Source organism: Mytilus californianus, unplaced genomic scaffold, assembly GCF_021869535.1.
Source record: "Mytilus californianus isolate M0D057914Y unplaced genomic scaffold, xbMytCali1.0.p SCAF_6, whole genome shotgun sequence".
NCBI classification, from domain to species: domain Eukaryota; kingdom Metazoa; phylum Mollusca; class Bivalvia; order Mytilida; family Mytilidae; genus Mytilus; species Mytilus californianus.
The window spans coordinates 52,714,021-52,726,640 of record NW_026262712.1 but is presented as its reverse complement, the minus strand read 5'-3'; the positions used below and the strand labels follow the sequence as shown (position 1 = coordinate 52,726,640).

Here is a 12,620-nt window from a genome sequence, read left to right as displayed (position 1 = left end):
TCAACCGAACGCCTCGATATTCAAGTTACGGATACGAGTTAGATCTTTTGACTCCGCTGCTGTAGGTCAAAAGTGGTTTCATCCATATCAGGCAAGTATTGTCTATAAAGATACAATTTATTCAAAACGTGGTTTTGTGTGAAAAACGTTACTTGGGCACACTGGTGCATGTTCTATCATTGTTGATTTCACTGTGAAATGTTGGAGTAAGAATATGTGTATTGTACTCTTTTACAAATAGCAAAATAGGCGTCTAAGACCTCAGTAAAAGACAATTCATGCAGAGTTTGTAACTACTGTAAAGCAGGAAGATATCAACTATACGTACATATATAGCCACTGAATGACCTCTTAGATTATGCATTGCAAAGTTTAGTTGAAACTCCTACGTGAGCATAGTGACTTTTGTGTTGCCTTTATTTACATTTTAAGTGACGTCATCATGGTTTGTTGGTCTTTCTGGATAACCTGTTTTTACAGATGACAATGGATGTGTTCCAGATGTCGTAACCATAATCATTCCCTCTTTTTCCTCGAATATGAAATTACCGAATGAGACTTTTTCGCCTAATTTATACTTGTATGGATAACACGATGGGTGCAAGATCTGTTTACCCTTCTGGAACACTTCCAATGTTTGGTTGGGTCATAATACTCAGGTTTTAGTTTTCTATGTTAATTTTTTTTGTAGACTGCTGTTTGTCTTTGAGCTTTTTTCGTTCTTTCCCATCGCATTGTCAGTTTGACTCTGGTATATTGCATCTATTTTTTTATTCTGCCTTTTTCAAATCTTTATGTATAACTGTTGTTAAGCCGTTGGAACGATTAACAAGATGCATTAGTGGTCTAAAATTGAATTTTACAATCGTTCCAATTTGTAGATATCCAACGTCATTTAATCAATATAAAGACGTAAACAAATATGTAAAAGCAGATCAAGTAAAATAAGTGAAATATCTCGAGTTTGAATGGAAATGGTTTATTTCAAAATGAGATTGATTAAAAGTTATCCAATGGCAAATGCCAGTAAATTGCGAATATTTATTATATGTTGATTATTGTTCTAGCATACCTGGGATTAATATCTCTTGAAATACTAAAACTAAACAAATCTACAAAAGGAACAACGGTTTATCACTATTCTTACTTCACAGATACAAGAAATTAATTCAACAATGACCTTTAAAATTAATTCCTCATTCGTAAATTAAGAAATCATATCTTAGGTTTACTCTGATATTCAACGACATTGTTTCAGGAACATATTTAAGAAAAAACAACAACTACATGAATAAACAGGCGAAAACTTTTTATAATCCAAAGCCAGACAAAAAAAACATTTTTTTCTTCATTATTTGATAATTTGCTCCTTTATAAAAAGACTTGCATATTACTAAAAAAGTATAAATTATCTTAGAAATGATATGATCTTTTTAATTATTTTCTGTATTATAAAATAAACATTCAAACATACTGTACATATACACGTATGATATACATGATATAATGATACAAAACTAATGCTAAGTTTGCGTGTTTAAATTTTTTAGTAGAAAACGTCGGATTTCTGTTTCTGAGAGTATCAGAACGACAAAAATATAAATTGAAGTGGGTAAATCACAAATACAAACATAAAGAAAATATGATGATTGTGTCCACTTTTCTTCTGATTTCTTTTTTGTCAATTATAAATGGATATGATTCAGAGATGTTTCAAAAATTGCAATCAACGATGAACTACAACACTGCAAAGTTATCTGCAATGCTGGAAGAATTACTTCGGAGAATTCCAAAGGGTATGTATACGTGTATATTGCGATACTGTATTTGTATTTGAAAAAAAATGAATTTTGCAAAACCTTCTTTAAATTAACAATGTTCCTTGCCATACTTTGTCATAGGCCCAAACATATCTGCGGTTTGGACTTTACATTACGCGATGTTGTAAACCTTATTTCCAGTAGCAAACAATGCAGAAATCAATATCGATAGATTTGATCACAAAAGCTTAAATAGTTGACGTTATTACGGTTCTTTATCTGCAAAAATCTACTATGTCAATATTACGTTTAACCTCAGAGTTCACGGAAGGAGTAAAAATATTGACATATTGATGTATGCCCCATCTGTATTAGACTGAACTTTGCATTCATATCTCGCTTGCTACTTTGTAGTGTCCAGCCTTTTCACTGAATGCAATTATGAATTGTCTGATAAAAAATGAAATCAACTCCTTCGTTTGTCTATAATTTGTTTAAGTGTCCTAGAGCGAACAACTTTTCAATAATTTTAAAGTTTTATACAAATGCTACACTTCTTTACTCGAACATTTTGAAACATGAGTAAACAAGAGTAAACAAAGGGGCGTACGAATCATGAAGCGCATGATTATCAGTGATTTATTGATGTTGATAATTTCATCCACAGATCCAAATGACGTCCAATTGAGTGAAGTTGCATATGGGAAAAAAGCCAAGCAAAGTTCAGACTATCTGTTTTATGCCATGGCCAGTGCCGCTGTTGATGGAAATTTTAACACATATTCCCATACAGGATTGGACGCTTCGCCTTACTGGGAGGTTGATTTAGGGAAAGAATACAAAATATTTAGAATAGAAATTTTCAATAGGAAAAGTTGTTGTGGTAAGTACTGTAATCGCTTAAGCAAGCCAATTGACTTCAGTACATTCAAATCTGATTTTTATATAGATGTTATTCACTAATAACTAACAATTAGCTTTTTCACATGGTTTGCCTTTTTTATTTTGTAATGTGTTCGTTACACAGTTCGAAGGCACAATATGTATGCGTCAAGATTCCGTTACATATCTTTAAAACAGTGTGTCCGTCTTGTACAACTTTATACATTGTATCAATGTTCCGGTCCTGAAAATGATTATTGAATACCGACAAGACATTTAACTTTTGCAAAATGTGAAGACAATTTTATGCTCATCTAGATTTTATTGTGTTCACCTTATTAACATTAAGAATCCCGCGATTGGTTTTGTCAGCACTTTCATATATTTTTACAAATTCATATTACTTAAAAAAAAAATTTGTTGTTTACCTAATTCTGTATCATAATTGAATTAACTTTGTGTTTCATGTTTTTAACCAAACTTCATTATCTTTTTAATCAAATATTTCAGGAGAACATCTTCACGACTTGGACATAACAACTGGACCATCACACAATCAGATGCATTTATGTGCTCAGTACAAAGGACCGGCTCGTAAAGGAGAACATCTTATTTTTAAATGTAACCATAGTCCCAAATATGCGCGGTATGTCAGGTTAACGATCAACGGTAATGAATACCTCCATGTTGGTGAAGTGAAAGTTTATGCATTAAATGATTGATGTTATTAACTTTGTTGTTAAATAAAAGATTACAAAACTTTCAAAGACTGTCGTCTGTGATTATTTCTTTTTTTTTTCATTTAAATAACAGACCTAGGTATTCAGTATAGCTAATGTTATCAATCAGTGAGTATGAATTTTATGAGAAGTCCTTTTTGGATTGAATGTATTTGCCTTTGAAGCCTGTTGGTTCTGATCGTGTTGGTTCTGGTCGTATCTGTTGAAGGGAATTCCAGAGGCGTGCACTGTTTACATTGAATTGGAATGATAAGTTCATATCATTCTAGACCAGCATTTCTTATACATAACACTTTTCCCTTAGCGTAAATTTGAAAACATTTAATTTATAGTGCTTTGAGGTCAAATATTATTGACCTTTGTTTTTCAATAGTCGAACACATCAATATGATTTGTTTTCTACTCTTACTTCCCTATTTTAGTTTCAATGTTCCGATGTGTCAAAATGAGTAGACATAATTGATAATTATTGATACAAATTTAACTTCCTCTGTTCGTAGTCATACACTTATTAAATGGAATATTTTTGCGTCAATTATTGTCACATTAGGACGGGTAATTGTCAAACATTTGAAGCAGTTAGTACCTAATTTGAAATTGTCTATCATAATAACTCTAAATAAATTAAAAAAAAAAATTTTTTTTTCAATTTGGCGCGTCCAATTTGCTTTACTGGATTAACCTTCATTTTGCCTGAAGCGACTGGAACTTAAGTTTTTCAAACATTTCTGAATTTTTCAATGGAAAATTTCAGAAATCGCTGTTAATTATGTCAGTTTATGGGAAAATGTTACTCAAAAGACCACTAGCAGGGTTATCGAACCAGTCCTCAGAAACTGTTAGAACAACAATTATCGGGACATTTAAAAAACGGCTTAACCGTAAAATCTCAACGTTTCATTAGGGGTTTCTTAATACTACCCAAGAAGAGAAGATGTGCCGCTGTATTAGCCTTCAAACTCGAAATTAGAAAAAAATATATTAAATTTTCCCAATAATTTCGTGAAATCTGTCAGACATTTATTTATCATTGTTGTCCTACATATTTGCATTAGAGCTTCAAACTTAAAACTTGCTTCGGACGCACCAAGTTTAGAAAGATTTATTTTCACTTACTAACATTTGGTCAAATCACTTCCAGTAACAAGTCCTTTAGCATGTCTAGAGTATCATTAGTTCTGTAGTCAGTACTTTGTATCTGACATCGCATGATAGATAACAAGATAAATTGCTAGTTGATAAATTTAGAAATAATAAAAACACTATTAGTCACGTTATGTTGTCATTTTTGCGATATCTTTAACATTGTCATATAAGCTGAAGGTTTGGCTAGCCATAAAACCAGGTTCAACCCACCATTTTTTATTAAAATGTCATGTACCAAGTCAAGAATATGGCAGTTGTTATCAAATAGTCCGTTTCTATGTATGTTGGCGTTTGTTTTTTGTAGCAGTTCAGTGTTTCTGTTATTCAGTTGTTTTCCTCTTATAGTTGATGTGTTTCCCTCGGTGTTGGTTTGTGACCCGGATTTGTTTTTGGTTAATCGATTGATGACTATTGAACAGCGGTATACTTCTGTTGTCTTTATTTAGGTTCAAATCAAGCAAAATTGTCATAAGGTGGATTTGTCCTTTAGATTAAGTTTTTTTTTTTGGTCAAATAGCTCTTCACGTATGCAAGCAGTTATCTATCCTTGGCTTTCGTTGTTTGTGTATTTGAACGTTCCTGGTGAAGGTAAATCCAAAAAAGTGATCCGGGCGCTCTTAATGTTCACAATGTGGTTTACATTTACTAGCAACGGGTCGATAACGCTGCTGATGAACTGCAAGTTTATGATGATATCATCAGCTGAAATGTTTTTGCGTTGATTTATTTATAAATTATTTTAAAAAAGGCGAAATTCCTCAGACAAATTTGACATTGGATGGATTTAGCTATACTCTTTTGGTCCCTTTTGATAATACTGCTCCTCACGTTCTTTTAATGTAGTCATACATCTTCGATTTTCAATTTTTTGGATTTGACATTTCCTGATGAAGTTAAATCTAAAAAAGAGTTTCGATCACACCAAATTATGAAGCGTTCTTTTCAGTTTTCGCATTCAGTGCAACACTGCCAAAATAGCGTCATTTCAAGATCTTTCCATGAGTCAAGACTTTACCCTTAATGATATTTCGCTATAAAGAAAGATTTTAAAGTGTGTAAAATAGTTTTAACATTTATTTTTGTATATGTAATGTCAGTTTCAACATGACTGAAACAAACTAAAGAATTTAAATTTGATATTTGTGACTTATCCATCATGTACCTTTGATTTAAATTTAGATTATAAAATGGCAAATTTCAATTTATAATAATTGGTTGGACTACATGTTTTTATAAAGAGTGATATAGGTTCATCATAACCTTTTGATAAATATGGCCGTAATTACACCACATAATATACTCTGAATACAGACAAACAGGTGCATCGAAGATATTTTTAATGAATCTACACAATATAAAAGGTATTTGCAATTTATGGTTCGGAAGATAAAAAACTAACCTGTATTTTAATATGCATGTTTTAGACTTCGGAAGATGGAAAAAACAAAAACCAACACCCGACTTTCACGTTTCGCCATATTTGACGAAGGATTATGTTGAACCTTTAGACCTAGTTCTGTATGTCTTTGTGTGGATATTTTCTTAATACTATGTCTTTTACCCCCTTTTGTCATGCATCTATATACTTTTATGTAGCACTAGACACTAAATATTTGGACAGACACAAATAAAGTGTATATTGTAAATTCCTAAGCATTTATTGTCCGTGACATTCATATGTTTAATGGAATATCTGCACGCATAGAAAACGTTCATGTGAATATGGAAAGGCTAGACACGCTATTCCTCTCCTTACGCTTAAATAACCCTTAGAGGTAAAGCACAATGTAAAAAGATATTATTAAAAAAAAAATAAAATAACAAAAACTCCAAGGAAAATTCAAAACGGAAGTTCCTTATCAAATGGCAAAATCAAAAGCTCAAACACTTCAAACGAATGAAAAACAACTGTCATATTCATGACTTGGTACAGGCATTTTCTTATGTAGACAATTTGCTGATACGGAATGTTTATCAACAAGGTCTTGATATCTTCCGATGAACTCTTTAAGAAAAAGGACGAGACGTTCTTTGACATAACCCTGGTTCATCAGCTTCCTGCTCAGACACTGGTGGCGTTTTATAAAATCTCAGTAGCAGCTGCATGCTCCTGAATACCGAATTAGTTAAAAAAAAAAATGTATATCCCATATTCAGGTGAAGTTGGTTTATTACTACTAAGGTGGGGGAAATTGATAAATTCAAAATTAGAACAGTCTCATTTGTCATAGATTCTGGTACTGAGATGACCGCTGATGTTAAATTCGAGGTATGAATCTAAAAATGAGGCGGAGGAAGCCGTGCCTGTTGTTTCTTTAATTTATAGTTCTGGAGGATGGATTAATGGAACCCAATCAGAAAAGTTCGGATTGTTAATGGAAAGAACATCATCAATATATCTGAATGTAAAATTAAATGATCTGGCTTCTTTGATCTTTTTGTTTTTGACAAGTGTCTAAAGTAATGCCGACAATTTGTTGAAAAAAGCCTACTTCAAAATTCAACAAATGTGTTGTCAATCAGAAATTCCAGCATACTGATAACTTTTTCCTCTGTGTAGCATGTTTTACTTTAGTGTTTACTATTAACAAAATATGCCGTATGGTAGCTCAAAGTAATATATTTATCGCGTATGCTACCATTTTTATATTGCAAAGCATTGCGGATTATTTTTTTAGACGACTTTACAATTTCACATTGGAAATAGTGGTATACAGGGTTGAAAATCAAAAGTTTTAGAATTAATTTCAGAGAAAGATCGAGATTTAAAATTATCCAGAAGTTCTTTGGAATGCACACATAAGGTTAATACCACTACGCGAGTAAACAGTTTCACAGTATTTCTTATTAATTGCTTGATAAATTTAAGAGAAATCACAACAAGCTTTACAGGACATTCTGCATCATTAATAATTTAAGGATCTTACTATCTTAGAAAAATAAAACAGTTGTCTTTGCAAGCTTATTTAACGAATGTTTTTTTTTTATTTCTATATCATTCTTTACACACAACATATTTTTCGAACATTTAAATTCAAATCATTGCATCAATGACTAGACGAGTAAGCATTTATAAGTTTTCTAACCATTTATCGAAATCAAAATAAAAAGAACAGTGTGATTATTGTGAATTTAAAAAAGATGTTCATTTTATGAAATTGATATCTTCACAACTTATCCATACACCTTCAGCAAAATCCAATAAACCGTAAACATCGCGTGTGAGTAAACAGCTGGAACTTACATCTTATTGATATTACTGTAAAATGTTGTTTCCAAGAATTTGACGAATAAATATTTCAAATTCAATTAATCAATCGACTACATTTTAAAATTGAACGTAACACAAGCTTATTCTGATATATATTCGATTTCGATATTCTTGTCACTTTTCAATTTATTTTAATTGAAATAAATGTATAGTTATACTGGTTCCTGTCCTTTATCTGTTTGGCTCTGAGATACCCGTATGTTGCAAGGGAGAGGACAAGCCTAAACAGGTAGCTTGTTGCGATCCTCTTCAAGTATTACCAATTGTATTTGCTAATTGAAAAGCTGAGTAAAATCATTAACGACAGTAGGAAAGATTAATTATTGACTGTTAAATGCTTATACTGATATACAGAGGGAACTATGTATTCTACAAATTTATGATGTCTCTGTACTGGTCAGTGGGCCAGATTTGTCAAACTTAATTGATCGACAAAATGATTAATAAATTTAACTAATTACCAATGACTGAATGAATTAAATTAAATTACATCTTTCTTATTGGTCGATAATACTGCGTGGTCAGCACGAGTTCACGTATATGTGCCATGTATGCACTTCTTTTTATCATCAGCTTTGACTGGTTAACTCGTACCTCTTAAGAAGTAGACATGTACCCTGCAGCATTTTTGCGCCTGTGCCAAGTCAGAAACCTCTAGTCTTTGTTGGTCTTGTGTGTTTTTTTAAATTTGTTTTAATTTGTATGTTTCGGAGTTTAGTGTGGCGTCAATTTTGTTGAACTAGTATAACATATTGTTTAGGGGACCACTTCCATGTGCGGGATGTTCTCGCTGCGTTGACGACCCATTGGTGGCCTTGAGCTGTTTTTTTTTTACTCTTTGGTTGGGTTGTTGTCTCTTTAACACATTCAAAGTTTTCATTCTATAGTCTATATGTTTCCTAGAGGGGCAGATTTTCTTCCCACCTTTGCTTTTTTTGTCATATATTCAATTGATATGACTTAATTTGATATAATTCCGTATCAGTTATGTATTATAATTATCATGATTATGTCAATTTTGCTGAACTAGTATGACATATTGTTTAGGGGACCACTTCCATGTGCGGGATGTTCTCGCTGCGTTGACGACCCATTGGTGGCCTTGAGCTGTTTTCTGCTCTTTGGTTGGGTTGTTGTCTTTTTAACATATTCAAAGTTTTCATTCTATAGTCTATATGTTTCCTAGAGGGGCAGATTTTCTTCCCACCTTTGCTTTTTTTGTCATATATTCAATTGATATGACTTAATTTGATGTAATTCCGTATCAGTTGTGTATTATAATTATCATGATTATGTCAATTGTTTAGTTTGCAAAATCTATTTTTTGCGCTTTATGATTATGAATAAATTAAATTTTTTCGATAATTTTGTTTTTATATCATATATATCCTACAGACTCAGCCTCTGGCCTGTGTATACATTAGCATGTGTATGGTTTTTGTTTGTCTGTCTTAAATCCTTTCATCCAGTTACAGACCAAATCCTTTATCACAGTCCGTCCACTTGGTAGAGTAACTTCTTCTTTTGGATTACCCAATCCTTTTTTATTCTTAGTTAATTTAATGATCAACTGATGATAAATGTTTAATAACAACCGTTGTTTTTAAAAAAAAATAGCGGATGTTGATACATCTTTTATTTTTGCCAGAGAGTGAAGCGGATGATTTGACTTTCCTGCAAGGATTAATCAAACTGTTTGGGTGGGGGTGGGTGGGGGGGGGGGGGGGGGGGGGGGGGGGTTAGTACAATTAAAAATTCTCTAACTATACTTGTACAGAAAGTTAAATTGTGGTTATAAACACGTAAAACATTTCTAAATAAGCCTTTTATATGATTGTGATAAGAATTTTTCATTGGCTTACATTTATCAGTGAGAGTAGTATATACACATTCAATCTTATCGCACTAAGAAAAATTCACAAATAAAAGTAAGTGTATAAAGTGACAGGAAACTTGTGATTTCTCTTTTGAACTCGTTATGTACCATCTTCATTACACTTTAAAAGTACATGAATGTATTACATTTCAACTAAGATTCATTTTAAAACTTCCAATTTAAAATTATCTCTTTTTTGACAGGACAATTTGTGTTCTTATGATTTTTTATACATTTTTTAAATCAATTAAATAGAATCTATATGAATTATTTTCATTTCCGCTTTTGACGCTTCAAACGCACCAGATAAATGGAGTGTTGTTTTCTTTATGATGTTTATCAGCAAACAATGATAGATTCAAGCATCATCTAAGTCTATGTATGATATGTGAAATATCCTTACTTAAAATCCATTTCATAGCAGACCGTCATGTCTTTACTATATTCCGACGTGATCATATATAATAGTTATAGGCTTCATATAACGAGTTAGCATGGGAAATCATTTGATATCAACTCGAGTTATTTAGTTTCAATACGCTAGTTATAATAAATCTAGGCGACAGTAGTTTAAAATGTTTAAATCTCGTAAATTGTTTTGACTAATCAAGGTAGCAAATTAAATCAAAAAAATGAGGGGGGAAAATCCAAAAGGAGCGAGACTTCGGCGACTTTATTATCATATTATATTGAAGTAACGAAATAAACCTTTATCTCTTAAATTAAACTGTGTGTAAAATTTAATTTTAATTCAGTATAAAATTGTTCTTGTCTTTTGCACCTAAATAGTATGACGTCGGAAATTTTCTATCGATGTCTAACATTTGTCCACTATCAGTGTCAAACATTTATCCGCTCTCGGTGTCAAACATTAGTCCGCTTCTTCTGATGTCAAACATTTAACCGCTCTCGGTGTCAAATATTAATCCGCTCTCGTTGTCAAACATTAATCCGCTCGCGATGTCAAACTTATATCCGCTCCCAGTGTCAAACATTTACCCGCACTTGGTGTCAAACATTTATCCGCTCTCGATTTCAAACTTTTATCCGCTCCCGCTGTCAAACATTTATCCGCACTCGGTGTCAAACATTTGTCCGTTCTCGATGTCAAACATTTATCCGCTCTCGATGTCAAACATTTATCCGCTCCCGGTGACAAATTATCCACACTCGATGTTAAACATTTATCTGCACTCGATGTTAAACATATATCTGCTCTCGGTGTCAAACATTTATCCGCTCTCGGTTTCAAACATTTTTCCGCTTTCGGTGTCAAACATTTATCCGCTCTGGGTGCCAAACATTTATCCGCTCTCGGTTTCAAACATTCTTCCGCTTTCGGTGACAAATATTTATCCCCACTCGATGTCAAACATTTATACGCACTCGATGTTAAACATATATATGCTCTCGGTTTCAAACATTCATCCGCTCTCGGTGTCAAACATTAATCCGCTCTCGGTTTCAAACATTCGTCCATTTCGGTGTCAAACATTAATCCACTCCCGGTTACAAATATTTATCCGCACCCGATGTTAAACATTTACCCGCTCTCGGTGTCAAACATTTATCCGCTCTCGGTGTCAAACATTTGTCCGCTCTCGGTGTCAAACATTAGTCCGCTCTCGGTGTCAAACATTAGTCCGCTCTCGATGTCAAACATTTATTGCATTCGATGTCAAACATACATCCACTCTCGATGTCAAACATTAATCCGCTCCCGGTGACAAATATTTATCCGCACTCGATGTCAAACATTTATCCGCACTCGATGTTTAACATGTATCCGCTCTCGGTGTCAAACATTTATCCGCTCTCGGTTTCAAACATTCTTCCACTTTCGGTGTCAAACATTTATCCGCTCTTGGTGTCAAACATTTATCCGCTATCGGTTTCAAACATTCTTCAGCTTTCGGTGACAAATATTTATCCCCACTCGATGTCAAACATTTATCCACACTCGATGTTAAACATGTATCCGCTCTCGGTTTCAAACATTTATCCGCTCTCGATCTCAAACATTAATCCACTCTCGATGTCAAACATTAATCCGCTCCCGGTGACAAATATTTATCCGCACTCGATGTCAAACATTTATCCGCACTCGATGTTAAACATATATCCGCTCTCGGTGTCAAACATTTATCCGCTCTCGGTGTCAAACATTTATCCGCTCTCGGTGTCAAACATTAGTCCGCTCTCGGTGTCAAACATTAGTCCGCTCTCGATGTCAAACATTTATCGCATTCGTTGTCAAACATACATCCACTCTCGATGTCAAACATTAATCCACTCCCGGTGACAAATATTTATACGCACTGGATGTCAAACATTTATCCGCACTCGATGTTAAACATGTATCCGCTCCATGTGTCAAACATTTATCCGCTCTCGGTTTCAAACATTCTTCCGCTTTCGGTGTCAAACATTTATCCGCTTCTTCTGGTGTCAAACATGTATCCACTATCGGTTTCAAACATTCATCCGCTCTCGGTTTCAAACATTCATCCGCTGTCGGTGTCAAACATTTATCCGCTCTCGGTGTCAAACATTAGTCCGCTCTCGGTGTCAAACATTAGTCCGCTCTCGATGTCAAACATTTATTGCATTCGTTGTCAATCATACATCCACTCTCGATGTCAAACATTAATCCACTCCCGGTGACAAATATTTATCCGCACTGGATGTCAAACATTTATCCGCACTCGATGTTAAACATGTATCCGCTCCATGTGTTAAACATTCGTCCGCTCTCGGTTTTAAACATTCTTCCGCTTTCGGTGTCAAACATTTATCCGCTTCTTCTGGTGTCAAACATGTATCCACTATCGGTTTCAAACATTCATCCGCTCTCGGTTTCAAACATTCATCCGATCTCGGTGTAAAACATTCATCCGCTCTCGGTGTCAAACATTTATCCGCTCTCGGTGTCAAACATTAGTCCG

General features: G+C 33.7%; 1 protein-coding gene and 1 long non-coding RNA gene across 2 annotated transcripts in view; both read left to right on the top strand.

Moving 5' to 3' along the window:
* LOC127706146 (uncharacterized) overlaps nucleotides 1–12,620 on the top strand; it is a 221,644-nt gene that overhangs the window by 47,603 nt on the left and 161,421 nt on the right. The gene's annotated exons all lie outside the window — the stretch shown is intronic.
* Nucleotides 1,555–3,409, top strand: LOC127706137 (fucolectin-6-like). The gene is made up of 3 exons (XM_052210587.1): nucleotides 1,555–1,796; nucleotides 2,428–2,643; nucleotides 3,153–3,409. Exons 1-3 carry the CDS (start codon nucleotides 1,643–1,645, stop codon nucleotides 3,362–3,364), a joined length of 582 nt encoding a protein of 193 aa, XP_052066547.1. The 5' UTR covers nucleotides 1,555–1,642; the 3' UTR covers nucleotides 3,365–3,409.

Bases quoted from the DNA above. Each gene is read 5' to 3' on its own strand.
- LOC127706137 (XM_052210587.1), top strand. From the start codon at position 1,643: ATGATGATTGTGTCCACTTTTCTTCTGATTTCTTTTTTGTCAATTATA. The intron at 1,797-2,427 runs GTATGTATACGT...TTTCATCCACAG, and splicing joins ACTTCGGAGAATTCCAAAGG to ATCCAAATGACGTCCAATTG. The intron at 2,644-3,152 runs GTAAGTACTGTA...CAAATATTTCAG, and splicing joins CAATAGGAAAAGTTGTTGTG to GAGAACATCTTCACGACTTG.